The 19,806-nt window shown below is 44.9% G+C and overlaps 1 protein-coding gene across 4 annotated transcripts in view; it reads left to right on the top strand.

Moving 5' to 3' along the window:
• Positions 1-19,806, top strand: part of LOC146806104 (ecto-ADP-ribosyltransferase 5-like) — a 349,139-nt gene that overhangs the window by 252,640 nt on the left and 76,693 nt on the right. For all 4 annotated transcript variants that reach the window (XM_085623444.1, XM_085623443.1, XM_085623446.1 and 1 more), the window contains one exon: positions 6,186-6,230. In XM_085623444.1, the coding sequence (XP_085479570.1) occupies positions 6,186-6,230 (45 nt within the window). The remainder of the gene's footprint in view (positions 1-6,185; positions 6,231-19,806) is intronic.

Here is a 19,806-nt window from a genome sequence, read left to right on the forward strand (position 1 = left end):
GCGGGTGTTGAGCAGAATGCAGCGGAGGTGGTTGGGTCCAGTTCTAGGAGGTTTGGTGAGTCTGTCGCAGGTGACGCTGCAGGTGCGGCAGGAGAAGGGTCCGTAGGTCTGTTTCGGGGCAGCCTGGAAGCAGTTGTTGTGTCGGCCGGCGTTGAGTGCGTGGAGGGAGTCGGCGTCATATCGGCGTCTGGCGTCGTGGCGAGCGTGGGGTCTAGGGGTTCTGGCGCTGGGCGTGGTCCAGGCGCAGACAGGCAACGATGGAAAAGATGAAGATCGGTGAGGGCTGGTTAAACTGGGTACGTTTATTATATAAGGAGCCAAGAGCATGGGTCCGCACAGGTGCTATGATATCCACGTCTTATAATATCTACAGGGGGACTAGGCAGGGTTGCCCCCTGTCGCCATTGCTGTTCGCTCTTGCTATGGAGCCATTGGCAGAACGAACCCGACAGGAGGGTGAATGACTGGGGATTAAATTAGATGAGTCAATCCATATTATTTCACTGTATGCCGATGATGTTTTGGTATACTTCAGAGATGGGCCAGTGGGGATACCTAAGATGTTGGGAATACTAAGCCAATTTGAAGAGCTCTCGGGTCTATGTCTAAATAGACTCATATTTTTCCATTATGCCCCTCCTTGCCCAGGCCACCGACTCTCCCGTTGGACTTGGATTGGGCACCGGTTATCTTTCAATATCTGGGGGTCAGGATCTATCATACACAGGTTGACTTGCTGGAGGAAAACCATGGCAAGGCCTTGCGGGGACTTCAGAAGAATGTGGCCTTTTGACGAATGCTAAAACTTCCAGTAATGGCCAGGGTGGCGCTGTCTAAGATGGTGATGCTGCCCTGGTTTCTCTATTACTTTGTTAATCTACCAGTAATAATACCGCATAGCTGGTTTAAGAAGTTGGATACGATTTTGCGAGACCTGGTGTGGGACGGTGGGCGAAATAGAGTGTTGTTACAGACCCTGCGGCTCTCATTCATTAGCGGAGGTCTGGGGGCCCCGGATTTTGAGGCATATTACTTGGCGGCCCAATTGCAGTGGTTGGCTAGATGGCTTGACGGGAGAGGGCTGGACACATTGTCTTCCATTCCTAGGCCCAGACCTATTTTATGTAATTTGTTTGGAGTCCAAAATGCTTTATGAATTGTCCGTAATTTCGTTTAGGCTAAAGAGAGAGACATTTTTAATATAAATGGAGAAATCCTGATCTTGGGCTGAGGTTAATATGGTTTCTATGGAGTGGTTTCTTTGACATGTGTTCCATTTGTTAATGAGTGCTGAGCTAAGGGTGTTCTGGCTGGTGCCAGAATTCTTAAAAGGCATCATGTCCTGACTTATCAGTTTTTTTTAATATCTATGGGGGTTCCAGGTTGTTAGCATTCCCTAGTTTCTTTAGGGCAACTTGAGGTTTGCAGAATTTATTAAGGCTCTGATTAGATAGATTGCATCTATTTTTTAGTTCTGAAAAAGACTTTGGTTTGTCATGGAGACCATGGCCTTCCCAGCATACAAAAGGTTGCATTAACTGACTTCGGTATTTGGAGTGGTAGTTTTGTATCAAGTTTTTTAAAAACTTCCATGGTACTGTATGCTATGTTACACGAGTGGACAATCTTACTGTGAGTGACATGGTTAATTGATAGGGTTGAAAACAGAGGAAGAGAGTACAATAGGTTATTCTCATCTGCTTCAAACCACCATGCCGCTTACCTCACAATGCAGTTTTGGACCTCATGAAGACTGGAAGGTTTATGCCTATTTTGGTTTTATTCAGTTGTTTAAACTTGTTCAAGGAAATTCTACACCCCCCCCCCCCCACTGAAAATCAGAAATATATTTGTCTCCTGTTTTTAAGTATTTTTGTGAGAGGGTAATTGGGAGCCTGCTAGTTGAGAAATTGACAAGAGGGGCCACCATTATTTTGATGGCTTTAGATCTTCCCCACCATGTGATGAAATTTGGTGACCAAAGGGTTAGAGTTTATTTACTCTTCTACAAACTGTTACTTTCATTGATGTTATCAATTCTTTCAAGTCTCCACTAAACCAGATTCCCAAGTATTTTAGCATATTTTGTGGCCAGTTCAGTCTTGTAGGACCTATAATCTCGGAGGAGCAGTGCAAGTTTAGTAGAAATACCTTTATCCTCTCTTTATCAAGAGAGTTGCCCGATGCAGTGCATAGTTATTGATCTCTGCAGTTATTCTGAGCATGGCTTTATGGGCTTCTTCTGTGAACATTAATACACTATCTACCTAGAGAACTACCAGATGGGAAAGGGCTCCTGTTAATGTTGTTGTTGTCTCTTAATGAGGATAGTTGTTGTTCAATAGCTAATAGTAATAAAAGGGGAGACAATGGCCACTCCTGCTGTGTTCCTTGGGAGTGGTTGAATGGTGCTGAATGGTTTCCACTTATGTGCGCTTCATGCTTGGAATATAAGGCAAGGGCCATGGGATGACGTCTTCTCCTAAGTTAAGTTTGGTCGGTACAGCTTTCAGAAAGGTACATGAGACCTTGATAACTGCCTTTTCTGCATCTAAAGTGATGGCGGCCGTAGGGGTGTCAAGAAGTTTCACTTTCCACCAAAGATTAACGCTGTCATATGTTAGCCTACCTTTTAAAATCCATGTTTGAGTCTGGTGTATTAAGTTGTGTCTTATCTAGTCTATTGGCTGGTATTTTTGCATCAGTCTTGCAAACAATATTCCTTAGTGATGAGTGGGGATTTTTAATATCTAGCTAATCTTTGGGAATAACAACTATAGTGGCACTGATGATCCAGCCTGCAATCTTTCCTGTTTTTGCATAGAGGTGGGAGATTGGTTCAAACAGCCATTTTAAGATTAATGCGCATTCCTTGTAGAATTTGCCTGCAAGGCGATCTGGGCCTAGAGCCTGTCCAATCTTGATGCTTTGTATGGTCCTATGTATTTCTGATTGTGTAATTGATTTAAGATTCTTCTTTGCCTCCAGTCTAGGGTAAATAGTAAGACCTTTTCCAGATATGCACTGTAGTTTTCCATTTTTGTGACTCTATTGGAATTATACATCGTTTTATAGGAGCTATGGATTGTTTATAGTATATTCTTGGTTTCTATTGGGTATTTCTATTCTTGTCTGTAATGGCCGGTAAGGTTTACTTGTTTCTGCCATATTTTACGTAGTGTGCTGTCATTCTGCCTGCCTTGTTTTTCTCACATAGCTTCTTTGATTTGTTTTTAGGGATACATTTGTGCGCCTTTTCATTTAGGAGTTTGGTATAGTTGTATTTAAAAACTTTAATTTCTGGGAGCACCCCTGTTCCCTTTGTGTACGCTCCAGATTCTTGATTTTGTCTTCTAGGTTGTTTAATCTCTTGTTGTCTTTTTTATTTTCTGCCGTCATTATGTTAGTCATTGTGCCTCTAAATGTAGCAATACGTGCAGCTCCATTGAGATGCATGCATGGTCTGACACAACAAAAGGTTTGATTTTAGGGCTGGAAGTATGACATTTAGGTGTTGACTGTCAGTTAATAGTCAATTCTGTTGAACGTAGTGTGGGATTTTGAACAGAACGTATAATCCCTCTCTGTGGGATTATATATGTGCCACGTGTCAATCAAATTGTGGCTTTTACAGAGATGAGTCAACTGATGTTATTTGGCGGTTAATTTCCCCCTTCTTTGTTTTTTTAATTTGATACCCACTTACAGCAGAAACTGCTCTCCAATAGTTCTACCCACACAAAGTCTCAGAATTAGTAATAGTTGCCTGTTCCTGGGGTACTCGAGCTGGACTGTGACAAAAGCAACACTAGGAAGAGTGTGTTCCTATTGTATATGCATGCAGGGCTTTGCCCCCACTGAGCAACACTATGCCCACATTGAGAAAGAGGCCGTTTTGATTCATTGGATGTACCAACATTTCCATCTTTATTTGTATTGACAATCATTTACAGTGGCACAAGAAACCTTTCTCAGTGGTTTAATGACAGAGATTGGATGACTTGTCAAGGTACCAGTGCCCAGCTATGGCAGCTGAGATGAATTGTGTCATTGAGACCAAAGAGTACATCAGGTTCAGGGTAGAACACTCCCACCCACTTTGTGTCCCTCATGGACATTTGTGTGCTACTACAATTGATGACTGTTTGTAGGTAGCTAGCAGCGCAACATGGAGTGGCCATTGGGGATCATTACTATAAAATTAATTGACTTACACTCCAGAAGCCTGGAAAATCATGCATTCCCATACAATGTCAGACAGACACTAGCCCTTTACAGGACCTTTTCTACTTCAGGCACAGAATTGTGACCTGGTCAAGCTCTTGCAGTGCAATTGGCTCGTGTTGGGCTGAAACGAGTGGTCAAACCGAAAAACTGCCTCTAATGTAAAGTTGGATTCCAGCACTAAATTAATTGGCAGAGAGCACTGTCACATAATACACCCACTGTCAAGTCTCTACTCTAATTGACCCTCCAGCACCTGTTGCAGCAAAAGGCATCCCTTCTCATCCATGGGGTTGCCTGGCATAAGCAAACATCAGAGCTACTGACATCCTCTATCGCCGAGTCGCCGGTCTTCCACCTCTTCCTAAATTGGAAATGAAAAAACTGGTAGCTTGGCAGGGACAATGGCTGTCCTGAAGATCTAGACAATGTCAGAGCTGCGTCCTTCACCAAGCAACAGATTCCTTTGCACAAGATAATACAGAAACTGCATAGACATTTGTTATGTACACTCTTTTGCCTTTCTTTCCATCCCAGTGCCAACACTAAATTGGCACTACCAGGTCCAGAAAGTCTCATTTGCTTCAGACATTCTTTATCTCCAGCACTGCATACACCTCTTCCAGACCTGGATGTCCTGAACCCCATCAAGCTTAACACCACCAACAACTAATCCATGCAATTCAACAAGAATGACACGAAACAGCTAGTTCAAACCTGGCTCAGCAATATGAACCTGGATTGATTCAAACGCCAACCTTGACACATGAATCCAAGGCAAGTCACTTGGACTCCATCTGGGCGCTGACCTCAAGGGGCACGTTGTGGCGTCCTCCCTAGCCTGGGTACCCACCAATGACTACGCTACACATGCAGCTTAGTTCCATCATTTCTAACTCGCAAGACACTACACACATCATCAAGAAAACTAGGATTTCATAGTTCCAACTCTCTACTAATTCATTTAAAACAATTTCTCCAAGACAGTGACTTCAGAACTGCTGCCCGCACATCATACTCAGGTATCAGGATGGCGGCAAATCTCTGCCCCACAATCTCCCAAATTCCAAACTGGTCCAACCAAAAGGAATCTTTCTCAACACAACATGCCTCAACAGTGGTTTAAAGAAATATAACCAAATAACTCTCACCCTGATAGATCACCACTAGTTCCCTTCTTCGGCCACACTATCTTCAAAACTAGCTGCATCATCTACAAAGACATCACGACTAGCACCTTAGCCTACCAGGCTAATAAGCTCACCTCCTCCAGTGGTTTGTAACACCAGCATCCAGGACACCACTGGAGTGGAGACAAATAAGTATACAAAACAGAGCAAGAAGCCTTCTCCATCTATACAGTGGCCAGGACAGCCCCAAATCAGCTCCATTTTAGGAAAGAGCTGCAGACACACCTCTTTAAGGAACACTACATCACACAGTTATTATCCACTGCACCTTTCAGAACCCAGATATGCATCCAATTACTTGAAGAATGAATCTTTGGTTTTCACCCTCTACTGTGCTCTGCAGTCTTTCTACAATGTTCGTACCATACACATTCCTCATCCATGCATACATGAATATGTTTAATTATAACTTAATATATATTTGAACAGAAACATTTATTGTTGTATAAAAGTGTGGCTTGTATTGATGTGGTAGGATACAGCTAATAATTAAGAATTGTGAAATAGTTCCAAAAAATTAGGTTAGAGGTCTGTATGTATAAGCTCAGAACACGGTGCTAAAGATCCTATGGTCACACCAGAGTTTCTCTGAGTGCGAGAAGTTTGGGGTGTCCCTTATTGGTAATAATTTAAACAGAAGTATCAGTTTATGAATTTTTCATTGCAAGAGTGAATTTGAAAAACTGCACCTTTTTGAAGATGAACCATTGTTTACACTGAAATCTATATAATTTGTCTAATTTATTGAAACCTGCATTCTTTTCATTTCAGGAATAAAAGCCAAATCATCTTTGCCATATTGCATTTACAATTCTGGTAAGACTTCACTTCAAGTGTTCTAATGGGGAAGGTTTTGAGATCTCGAGAGGAAAATTTAATGTACAAGCACAACTCTGTTTATGAGGTGTTTATACATCAAGGCTCGCAGTTCATTAGTAATTTAGATTAATGAGGGGTCAAAAATCTGAATTCCATATCCTCCTTGGACTAATAATAATTAAAACCAAGACTGAAAGTCTGCTAATGTTTAGACCTTCCACTAAATTCGAGGAGAAAATTAAAGAGCAGAATACAGTAAAGCAATAACCATAGTTGTCAATTACTAGATATTTCCACTATATGAAGAGACCCAAGGAGAACCTCTGAGATAAGAGTGCTGATTCCCAGCAAGATCATTTTCCAGTCTATGGGAAAAAAAGAGGGCCCAATGTAATACAGAATTTGGTGTCGCAAAACCTGCAATTCTCAAAAACAACACGTTGGCGACCATATAAATCATATTTTAGTATTTACTGAACACTTTACAAATTGGGAAATGCTTTACGAGTTGCAAAACGTGTTTTGCAGCTGATTCTGAATCGCACTTGGGAAGAGCAGTAATAGAGGCATCATCTACTACCTATGATTCGGTAAGAGACGGATGAGTGGCTCGCTAAGACAAACCATTAACATTTTATGAAGTCCTGAAAAGTGGTGACAACAGAGTTGCAACAGTGAAGCTGTCCCCTTTGGACAGCTTCCCCTTGGAAATCTTGTTGGGTGACCTGAATATCCCATGATGAGGGAAGGCTTCCCTTGAAGCTGCTATGGTTTCACCAATTTAGGGGTTCCAATGAACTTTCTGCAACCACAGAAAGGCTGCTTTTGTAATGCAATGTAATGTAAATGTAAGGTCGATTTGTAGAGTGCTGCTTGTCACCCATGAGGGTGTCCATGTGCTGAGTAGGTGAGTGTCGAGGCCGGTTGTGGGCTGGGCCTAAATACAGGCAGTGTAGATGGTCCCACAATAAGACTAATTGAATACCCAAAGCTTCAGCTTCATGTGAAAAACAAGATGTAGGATAATAGGTCATGGTTTTTCTACATTTTCATGTTGTGAAATTTTGATAGTGCTGTGATATTTTTTCAAATGCTTTCGTAAAAGACATTTAAGTATGTTTTAATATCATTACCATATGTACATTTATGTATAATATATTATTCTTAAAGTTAATAATGATCCTGTTTCAGCAAGTCTATGTATAGGCTTGCTATGAGCTTTATCAGGTACCATTGCCAGCTGACATTTTTTTCATCAACTCATACCCTTTGTCCATGCACAGGTTGGATAAAAAAAACTTGTTTTATAGGTTGAAACAGTGTAGAAATGCCCAGTATTCTAACAAAAAGAGGAAGAAATATTATATTTCTGGAGATACTATGACAGACTGACGTGTCCCCAGATCTTGAATTCTAAGTATGCTCTGGCTTACCGAGAAGTATGCAGGGAATTTGCATACATTTTTATACAAATGGTGGAAGAGTCAATGCAGGAACCTTTTCACCTCTAATTAGATGGTGTGCATCTTCTTTTCACTCCAATAATCACCTGTGACAATACTTTATTTGTTGTCTTGAAATGTACCTTCTTTTTGTATCGATTACGCTAGTGTACAGTAAAGATTTGTAGTACTTTACTTTGGTATTTTGTACTCTTTAGAATGAAGTGGTAGATCCCATGTAAACAAATTGCCCTGCAAGAGTCTCTGATAAGACTGAGGTGGTCTGAAAGATGATCTCTCCCCTTGAACTAACCTACAAAAATGTTCATAAGACCCTGCCTACATTCTGTACAGACTGAAGGGCTAACCGTATCGGACCAGGGGTCAAGATATATCCAACCTGTGGTACGGAGGAGCGGGACACCCTTCTTGGGCAAGAAAAGGGTCCCGTGCTATAGTGATGATGACATTGACTTGTCTGAGGGAGAGACTCCCAAATTGGTATATTTTCATTCCATTGTATCAAGGCACTTGGCCTCTTTTTCAATGTAAGGGAATATGCCTTATCCTTCAGAGTCAACCCGGTCTTACACCACAGACTGCGTTGAGGTTTTCCAGACACATTAGCTAAGCTGTCCTTTTGAGCCTGATGCGCACTATACAAATAATTTGAAATTGCCAACACAAATTAAAGATTTCTCTGGATTTCCTGGGCCTACTACAGGACTTGGATCTCAAATATTAGTGTCAGGTTCATAGGAGGAACCATAGCATAATTCTCTAGAGAAGAATGTCAGTGGCTGGTCCAGTGTTGCTCTTTGTGGTTTGCAGTACGAATCCTCAGGTTGGTATCTGGATCCCTTTCCAGGTCCCACAAGTCCATATCTTGCTGGGGTTAAACCTGTGGAATGGATCGCCCATCTTTGAGGCCACAGCTTCTGCAGTCCATAGTGGATCCAAACCTGACTAGATCAGAAGTAATCCTGTTTAGTAAGATGATCCCTTGGCCCCAGGAGCTGCACCAGGGTTACTGGAAGCTGCATTAGAGGTTCACAAGAGCTGCGCTGACACGGTAAATGTGCACTTGCAGCATCTAAGGAGGAGTACCAATAAATGACAGCAAAGAGGAGAGCCTGCACTTTGTTTGGGGGTGAAGTGGAAAGAATCTGTTAAGAATTAGGGCCAGGTTACAAGTTTGGCAGATGGGCTACTCAGTCAAAAACGTGATGGATATCCCGTCCACATTATTACAGGTTCTACAGGATATAATGGAATTGTAATACAATGGATGGGATATCTGTCAAGTGTGTGATGGAATAACCCTGGCTGCCAAATCGTAATCAGGCCCCAGGGGGTCCATTAGGATGACAGCCATACAGGTGGTGGCGATCCGCCCGCCATTTCTGTCCGCCCGCCTAACATTTCCCTCCTGCCATACTACGATGCCAGTGGGGACCCAGGCGGATGGAAAGACCGTCCACCAGTTTTCCGCCGGTAGGCAATCCGCCCAATTGCCTACCGGGCGGAAAAGACCTGCAATATGGTGGTAATGCCTTCCAGGCACCGCCATCCATATTACGATGATGGCGGTCTCATGCCTTTCCATGGTGGACACTCCGCCATGGAAAGGCATGCAGAGAATGCCTTTGGGGGCCCGTTGCGGGGCCCCAGGGGTTTGGGGGGCGGGTGGCTGCACTTGGGGGGTACCCATGGTACCCCCCGACATTTGCATGCACAAGGTGGCAGGCACCACGCGGTGCCTGTCACGTTGTTCATGCAAATGTACAACATGCCCTTTTGACATTGTGGCAGGTGCTGAATACAGCACCGCCCGCCACAATGTTAAATTTACAGGAAGTGACCGCCATGGTGGCGGTCGCATCCTAATTGGCACAGCTGGACTGCCACACCACTGGTGGCCGGTCCCAGCATCACTAGGGTGGCGGGCGGACTGGAGTCCGCCCGCCATCCTAATAGACCCCTAAGTTTGGTTCAGTGCAAACCGTACACAGTGCATGCCCAGAGCAGAGACTGTTTTAGGAGCTCAGCACATAGATGAGGGGATGAACTCAAGTCCAGAGCAGAGTGAGTTTTGGTCCTCGAAGGGCCATTGTAGGAGAGTAGGATCTGCACTTATGTTGCCCCCACTTTTTTTCTGATGTATACACTGGTTTCTGGCTATAGTCTGGCTGGGTCCCTGCTAATCAGGGCCCCAGTCTCTCTGTTCTCTCTAAACAACTTGGTGTGCATATTAGATGCACTAGTGATTGGATACTGTGGTACCTTATGAGCCCCTAGTATATGGTACCTTAGGTACCTAGGGCATTGGTACTTCACAGGCCTACCAGGGGCTGCAGCATGTATTATGCCACCCCTGGGAAGCATTCTCAATCTGGCTCCACAGGCCTGCTACTGCAGCCTGTGTGAGGTAGTGTTAGCACTCCTCACTGAGGTATAGGTTCCTATATCTCACCATACACACACATATAAACCACCCCTATAGCAGGCCCCATCAATCCTGAGGGCAGGGTGCTTGGTTTACTATGTGAGGGGGTGCTTCTGCATGAGCAGGACCCCTCTGCAGCTGGCAGAGTCTATTCTCTGTGGCTGTTTGTGGATGCGGTTAAACCATATACTCTTAAGTGCATTATAACCTCGCGGTAAATGCTAATGACTGCATCAAAACATGTCGTGTCTGGTGTAAAACAACTTGGAATCATACCCCACACCAGTAAATGGTGTGGGAGTATGATCTCACCCTTCTAGAGGGGATGACATGTACCCACTGTACTTACGACAGAAATCTGAAAGAGCCCTGGCATCACAAAATGGATGCCACCAGCACAGACACTGGGCTGCCCTCCTGCTGCTGACTGAAACTCGAAGTGGAGGAGAACCAACAAAAGGCATCCTGTCACAGGGAGGTGTCACCACCTTCCAGACAGGATTTAGTGTATTGGAGCTGGGTGGGTGCACTCTTAGAGTGCTTTGAAGTCCTGCACTGGGGGAGCAGTAGGCTCTTCTGTGCATATGCCAGCTCAAACTGGTTCAGGGGCTACCTGTCCCTGCTCTGGCATGAAACTGGACAAAGGGAAGTGGGTGTAACCACCCCCTACCCTGACCCTCCTAGAGGAGTGATCATAGAGCTAGTCCCTCCCCTATCTTCACTATAAGATAGCAAGCATTGCCATTGCAAAGCAGATAACCCTGGACGACGCTCTACAAAGAAGAATCCTAGCCCTTCGACGTTCCACTACCTTTGGAAGACAGAAGAATCTCCCTTGGAGTCAAGGAGTGCATCCCCTGCTTGGCAGGCACCAAAAACCTTAATCAACGGTTGCAAACTTTCCCGTTCCCGCCGGAGTTCGAAGTCCCTGCTGCCCCAAAAGTGGATTTCCTGACTTCTCGACAGCCATTGTGAGTCTCCAGTGAAGCTGTGGTGAGTGGACTCCACGAATGACGAGGAACAGCAATACCTGGGGACCGTGCACTATTGTCGAGTGCAAACCCTAAACAACGTTCTACAAACTTGTGCATTAGACCAATTGTGGCCCAAGCCTCCAGCAGGTCTTGCACCAAAAATCAGCAGCCTACCCCATCCCGAGTGACTGTGGGCTCCTGTGAAGCATTTCCTGAGGAGGTGTCTTTGCAATCACTTGCCCGTTGGCTAGTGGGTCCCCCGAAGACTTTCTCATCAACTAAAAGGGCTCCCCTGGTTGCTCCAGGCCGGTCCTCACTCACCTTCACTGAGTGAGTCCCTCAGACCTTGCTGGTCTGTACCATCGACTTTCTTCAGTCTACACAAGACTTGCAGTTGCCAAGGCTTGTTGGCTCCAATCCGGTTGCTGACACCGTCATCAGCTGCAGACATTCTGGGCCACTCCGAATCCAGCTGCTGGTCATCGTCGATCTTTCCTGGACTTCGTGAGCAAAGAGTCAAAACACCATCTACGACCTGAAATCACGCAACATCTGTGATCATCCATCTTCCTGGCCACCGGTCACTGGCAAGTGACTTTGAACACTGTCCCTTCAATTTTCAGGTCTTCTGCATCTTGAATCCACCTTCGCATTCCACCGGACACTTCTTCAGTCGACGCAAGCAGCAAGTCTTCTTTGGACACCTATGCACCCGGCTTCCCTGGGTGAGGTAACTCGTGCACTCCGGTGCCCTAGTGTGTGTTGGCCCTCGAAGTACTTACCTTGTAAGTGGCTTGCTTGTAGACTTCCTCAAAGTACCCTAGAACTTTAAAAATATAACCGCGACTTGCTCCATTGTAATCAATAGGGAACCCGCGGCTGTGTTCACACACAGCACGCGTCTCCCGTGGGCTTGTTACTTACCTGCTAACACTGCAGTAGTGAAGCCCCAGCGATTCCCCAGGCCCTAGGCCTTGTCATTTTGCAAGTCAACATTGTTATACCATTTTTTTAGTATATGGTCTGGTACGCCCCTAGGGCTCCAGCCATATTTGTGCTTAATTTATTGTGAAACGTTGACATTTGAATGTGTAGTGTGTACCTGGCTTCTAATCTCATAAAGAGATTAGTAGAGTGTGTCTAGTAATAAATACATATATATTTGATATATATACCTGTGTGGTGTCCTTTAATTTGGTAATTCAAGAGATTATAAGGTAAAATAAGCTGCTTTACATTCCTCAGAGACTTAGCCTGAAGGCTGCTCTCCACAGCTACCACTAGGATAGCTTCCTTAAAAAGGTTGTCTTAAACCATCTACCATAAGAGTCGAATTGGTCTGGTGCAAAGTGGCCACTATAACTAGTGACCAGCATATGCCAGGCCAACTTCTCACAGCCATCATGTATTTTGTGCTGGGCACCCCTTCTCTCGACCCAGGTAATTGGATTTTGCAGAACCAAAATGTACAGGACTGGCGAAAAAGGCCTTCCATGCTCGTGCTTTCACATTTCCATTGTTTACCCCTATCACTTGTGTCCAACCAGTGGCTGTAACTATCCTTTGTAGTAAAGGAACTTGGATCTGTAACTGGTGACTAATTTCCAATACTCACTTCATAATAACAGAATACAAAATCTGCAAGATGAGTTCAACCGTACTCTACATGTGAACCAGACAGTTTCAAATGAGCGTCGTATTGATGACATCATACATAGCAAGCATGCACCAGATCACTGTTCTGACTGACAACAGACACAGAGGTTGCGCACATCAACAGATGAAGATGGTCAGTGTTACAACGCATATGGCTTGACACCTTAGCTCACTGCAGCAGAAGCAACCGGTGCTAAAGGAAGAACAGATGGGAAACACCATCCCATGTCCCACATTAGGAAATTTCTCAATGTATGCATATAGCATGTGGTGCAGCACGTGACTCTGTACATGCTGTGCATCATAGTACTAGTGTATGTAGGTCAGATTTAACAGATTTGGAAGCAGGTTGCTGTTTCTACAATGATGGGAATAAAAGAGGCAAAAGATAATGGGACATATTTCAGGCTATGATTGCTAATTATAGCACCATTCGTTTTTCTCAGCAGGTTTTCTTTTGTATAGCAAAACCATACCACAGCCAGGTCCAGTTGTGACACCTTTTGTTGGAATCATTACACTGAGTCCTCTCTTCCTTGTACGTGTCATCCTCAACCAAGGGCTCTCTACTGGTCAGTTATTCTAGCTTTATCGACTAATAAGCCACTTAATACAAATTATTGAAGCTCACTCCGCTTATAAGTCCGAACATCAGTCAAAGGCACACAAGGAGGGTTTGGTAATGGGGTGAATCAACCTAAAAAACTGGTTGTTGATCCAGATGGACATAAAGAATCTCATGCTTTGAAACCAATACGGTTATTTCATAGGTGTTATAATCTAGAGCTGTATGCATTGTTCTCATGGCTTCTCCCTTTTCCTGCATAAGACAATACACTACCCCAATGGCTTTTGTTTTCCACTGGTCTATATTCATACTGTTTATTATATTGTCTAGTTGCTCTTATATCATGATTGTGTGGTATCTCTTATTCATTTCTCATGCGCTCTGATGCCCTGGTGGAACAGCAACATGTAAACATATAAGAAAAACTAGTGTCATTGACAGGATCCAAGGTGAGCACTGCTATTCGCTCATGGCTGGACTCGCTCTCTCAGCACCACCTTCTTTTGTTGGGCCACTTAAAATTGAGTTGTTTGCTCAGAGAATGTTAGCTAAGAGCCTGTACTGGTAGTGATCATCATTACTTCGAGGAATCTGAGTGGCTGTACCATAGTCTGTATTATTTTTTAATTTCAGACGTTTTACTACATTTTTTGTTTTTAGAAAAGAAGGATATGGATTCACAATGAGATAGAAGAGTTGCAATATGTACATCACACAATGTGAGAATAATTTTGAGCAATCAATGATCATTTGTGGTGCTTGCAGGGTCACCACTGCAGAATATTTGTTAGGCCAGCAGATCACAACAGAGTAAGGTATCTATCTGGTTAGGTCATGATGTCCTTCTTGATATACTGTAAGTGTTGGACTTGAGCTGATAGGAGGAGTCCTTTCGTATTTAAGGATGAGGTCTTGCTTGGATGTGATCCATATTTGAAGATAGAGTTAGGCCAAGACAAAGGACAGAGCTTGAAGGTACAGAGAGAGATATATAGAGGAGAGGGATAGAGGAGCTTAGAGGAGAGTGAGTGGGAGTGGTGCTTCGATCTAGTCTATGTATATATTGTCATGATCTATTCATCTGCGTAATCTGGCTGTGACTCTAAGGGTCCTTGATGCCCATAGTGAGTGGGTTTTTCAAGTAGAGTAGATTATCTGCTCTCCTAATAAAACACAGTCACACAAAGTTGTACTTTTACATTCTAGTACAATGGATATGCCAAGTCCCAACCCAGTGTCAGAAGAAGGTCAGTCATGTGTAGAAGTGTGAGCTTAGGAGTGGGGGGGTTGAGTGGAAAGTTCTTAAAACAACCATAGTATAATCTAGCATTATTTGAGTATTGAATGCTTTTTGTACAAATTCTTGGATTTTAATCCATTGTGTTTTCACATGGTTGCTGCTGAACAACGTTTTCTAGCTCACCTTTTTCTCCCTGTAAAGTCCCAACATTGTTTAGTCTTGGTAAGACCGATTTTGTATAATTTGTTTGGAGAGTAAAATGCATTATGAATTGTCTGCAATCTTGTTTGGGCTAAAGAGAGAGCAATTTTTACTGTAAATGGAGAAATCCTGATCTTGGGCCGGTCTGAGGTTAATATGGTTTTTTTGGAGTGGTTTCTTTGACATGTGTTCCATTTGTTAATAAGTGCTGAGCTCAGGGCGCTCTGGCTGGTGCCAGAATTCATAAAGGCAACATGTCCTGACTTTATCAGTTTTTTAATATTGAGGGGAGTTCCAGGTTCTGAGCATTCCCTAGTTTCTTGAGGGCAACTTTAACTTTGAGGAATTTGTTAAAGCGCAGAGGAGATGGATTGAGTCCATTTTCTTGTTCTGCAAAAGACTTGGGGTTGTCATGGAGACCAAGGTCTTCCCAGCATTGAGTCCTGATGTCAACTTTGAAATTTCTATTATACCATAAGTTAGCATAACTTGAATTTGGTCTTTAGAGTGGTAATTTCGTATCAGGTTTTGTGAGATGTGGCGATCCGCCCGCCATTTCTGTCCGCCCGCCTAACATTTCCCCCCTGCCATACTATGATGCCAGTGGGGACCCAGGCGGATGGAAAGACCGTCCACCAGTTTTCCGCCGGTAGGCAATCCGCCCAATTGCCCACCGGGCGGAAAAGACCTGCAATATGGTGGTAATGCCTTCCAGGCACCGCCATCCATATTACGATGATGGCGGTCTCGTGCCTTTCCATGGTGGACACTCCGCCATGGAAAGGCATGCAGAGAATGCCTTTGGGGGCCCGTTGCGGGCCCCCAGGGGTTTGGGGGGGCGGGTGGCTGCACTTGGGGGGTAACCATGGTACCCCCCGACATTTGCATGCACAAGGTGGCAGGCACCACGCGGTGCCTGTCACGTTGTTCATGCAAATGTACAACATGCCCTTTTGACATTGTGGCAGGTGCTGAATACAGCACCGCCCGCCACAATGTTAAATTTACAGGATGTGACCGCCATGGTGGCGGTCGCATCCTAATTGGCACAGCTGGACTGCCACACCTCTGGTGGCCGGTCCCAGCATCACTAGGGTGGCGGGCGGACTGGAGTCCGCCCGCCATCCTAATAGACCCCTAAGTTTGGTTCAGTGCAAACCGTACACAGTGCATGCCCAGAGCAGAGACTGTTTTAGGAGCTCAGCACATAGATGAGGGGATGAACTCAAGTCTAGAGCAGAGTGAGTTTTGGTCCTCGAAGGGCCATTGTAGGAGAGTAGGATCTGCACTTATGTTGCCCCCACTTTTTTTCTGATGTATACACTGGTTTCTGGCTATAGTCTGGCTGGGTCCCTGCTAATCAGGGCACCAGTCTCTCTGTTCTCTCTAAACAACTTGGTGTGCATATTAGATGCACTAGTGATTGGATACTGTGGTACCTTATGAGCCCCTAGTATATGGTACCTTAGGTACCTAGGGCATTGGTACTTCACAGGCCTACCAGGGGCTGCAGCATGTATTATGCCACCCCTGGGAAGCATTCTCAATCTGGCACCACAGGCCTGCTACTGCAGCCTGTGTGAGGTAGTGTTAGCACTCCTCACTGAGGTATAGGTTCCTATATCTCACCATACACACACATATAAACCACCCCTATAGCAGGCCCCATCAATCCTGAGGGCAGGGTGCTTGGTTTACTATGTGAGGGGGTGCTTCTGCATGAGCAGGACCCCTCTGCAGCTGGCAGAGTCTATTCTCTGTGGCTGTTTGTGGATGCGGTTAAACCATATACTCTTAAGTGCATTATAACCTCGCGGTAAATGCTAATGACTGCATCAAAACATGTCGTGTTTGGTGTAAAACAACTTGGAATCATACCTCACACCAGTAAATGGTGTGGGAGTATGATCCCACCCTTCTAGAGGGGATGACATGTACCCACAGTACTTACGACAGAAATCTGAAAGAGCCCTGGCATCACAAAATGGATGCCACCAGCACAGACACTGGGCTGCCCTCCTGCTGCTGACTGAAACTCGAAGTGGAGGAGAACCAACAAAAGGCATCCTGTCACAGGGAGGTGTCACCACCTTCCAGACAGGATTTAGTGTATTGGAGCTGGGTGGGTGCACTCTTAGAGTGCTTTGAAGTCCTGCAGTGGGGGAGCAGTAGGCTCCTCTGTGCATATGCCAGCTCAAACTGGTTCAGGGGCTACCTGTCCCTGCTCTGGCGTGAAACTGGACAAAGGGAAGTGGGTGTAACCACCCCCTACCCTTACCCTCCTAGAGGAGTGATCATAGAGCTAGTCCCTCCCCTATCTTCACTATAAGATAGCAAGCATTGCCATTGCAAAGCAGATAACCCTGGACGACGCTCTACAAAGAAGAATCCTAGCCCTTCGACGTTCCACTACCTTTGGAAGACAGAAGAATCTCCCTTGGAGTCAAGGAGTGCATCCCCTGCTTGGCAGGCACCAAAAACCTTAACCAACGGTTGCAAACTTTCTCGTTCCCGCCGGAGTTCGAAGTCCCTGCTGCCCCAAAAGTGGATTTCCTGACTTCTCGACAGCCATTGTGAGTCTCCAGTGAAGCTGTGGTGAGTGGACCCCACGAATGAGGAGGAACAGCAATACCTGGGGACCGTGCACTATTGTCGAGTGCAAACCCTAAACAACGTTCTACAAACTTGTGCATTGGACCAACTGTGGCCCAAGCCTCCAGCAGGTCTTGCACCAAAAATCAGCAGCCTACCCCATCCCGAGTGACTGTGGGCTCCTGTGAAGCATTTCCTGAGGAGGTGTCTTTGCAATCACTTGCCCGTTGGCTAGTGGGTCCCCCGAAGACTTTCTCATCAACTAAAAGGGCTCCCCTGGTTGCTCATGGCCTGTCCTCACTCATATTCACTGAGTGAGTCCCTCAGACCTTGCTGGTCTGTACCATCGACTTTCTTCAGTCTACATGAGACTTGCAGTTGCCAAGGCTTGTTGGCTCCAATCCGGTTGCCGACACCGTCATCAGCTGCAGACATTGTGTGCCACTCCGAATCCAGCTGCTGGTCATCGTCAATCCTTCCTGGACCTCGTGAGCAAAGAGTCAAAACACCATCTACGACCTGAAATCACGCAACATCTGTGGTCATCCATCTTCCTGGCCACCGGTCACTGGCAAGTGACTTTGAACACTGTCCCTTCAATATTCAGGTCTTCTGCATCTTGAATCCACCTTCGGATTCCACCGGACACTTCTTCAGTCGACGCAAGCAGCAAGTCTTCTTTGGACACCTATGCACCCGGCTTCCCTGGGTGAGGTAACTCGTGCACTCCGGTGCCCTAGTGTGTGTTGGCCCTCGAAGTACTTACCTTGTAAGTGGCTTGCTTGCAGTCTTCCTCGAAGTACCCTAGAACTTTAAAAATCAAACCGCGACTTGCTCCATTGTAATCAATGAGGAACCCGCGGCTGTGTTTACACACTGCACGCTTCTCCCGTGGGCTTGTTACTTACCTGCTAACACTGCAGTAGTGAAGCCCCAGCGATTCCCCAGGCCCTAGGCCTTGTCATTTTGCAAGTCAACATTGTTATACCATTTTTTTAGTATATGGTCTGGTACGCCCCTAGGGCTCTAGCCATATTTGTGCTTAATTTATTGTGAAACGTTGATATTTGAATGTGTACCTGGCTTCTAATCTTATAAAGAGATTAGTAGAGTGTGTCTAGTAATAAATACATATATATTTGATATATATACCTGTGTGGTGTCCTTTAATTTGGTAATTCAAGAGATTATAAGGTAAAATAAGCTGCTTTACATTCCTCAGAGACTTAGCCTGAAGGCTGCTCTCCACAGCTAGCACTAGGATAGCTTCCTTAAAAAGGTTGTCTTAAACCTATCTACCATAAGAGTCGAATTGGACTGGTGCAAAGTGGCCACTATAACTAGTGACCAGCATGTGCCAGGCCAATTTCTCACAGCCATCATGTATTTTGTGCTGGGCACCCCTTCTCTCGACCCAGGTAATTGGATTTTGCAGAACCAAAATGTACAGGACTGGCGAAAAAGGCCTTCCATGCTCGTGCTTTCACATTTCCAGTGTTTAGCCCTATCACTTGTGTCCAACCAGTGACTGTAACTATCCTTTGTAGTAAAGGAACTTGGATCTGTAACTGGTGACTAATTTCCAATACTCACTTCCTAATAACAGAATACAAAATCTGCAAGATGAGTTCAACCGTACTGTACATGCGAAGCAGACAGTTTCAAATGAGCGTCGTATTGATGACATCATACATAGCAAACATGCACCAGATGACTGTTCTGACTGACAACAGACACAAAGGTTGCGCACATCAACAGATGAAGATGGTCAGTGTTACAACGCATATGGCTTGACACCTTAGCTCACTGCAGCAGAAGCAACCGGTGCTAAAGGAAGAACAGATGGGAAACACCATCCCATGTCCCACATTAGGAAATTTCTCAATGTATGCATATAGCATGTGGCGCAGCACGTGACTCTGTACATGCTGTGCATCATAGTACTAGTGTATGTAGGTCAGATTTAACAGATTTGGAAGCAGGTTGCTGTTTCTACAATGATGGGAATAAAAGAGGCAAAAGATAATGGGACATATTTCAGGCTATGATTGCTAATTATAGCACCATTCGTTTTTCTCAGCAGGTTTTCTTTTGTATAGCAAAACCATACCACAGCCAGGTCCAGTTGTGACACCTTTTGTTGGAATCATTACACTGAGTCCTCTCTTCCTTGTACGTGTCATCCTCAACCAAGGGCTCTCTACTGGTCAGTTATTCTAGCTTTATCGACTAATAAGCCACTTAATATAAATTATTGAAGCTCACTCCGCTTATAAGTCCGAACATCAGTCAAAGGCACACAAGGAGGGTTTGGTAATGGGGTGAATCAACCTAAAAAACTGGTTGTTGATCCAGATGGACATAAAGAATCTCATGCTTTGAAACCAATACGGTTATTTCATAGGTGTTATAATCTAGAGCTGTATGCATTGTTCTCAAGGGTTCTCCCTTTTC

The sequence above is a fragment of the Triturus cristatus genome, chromosome 8 (assembly GCF_964204655.1).
Source record: "Triturus cristatus chromosome 8, aTriCri1.1, whole genome shotgun sequence".
NCBI classification, from domain to species: Eukaryota; Metazoa; Chordata; class Amphibia; order Caudata; family Salamandridae; genus Triturus; species Triturus cristatus.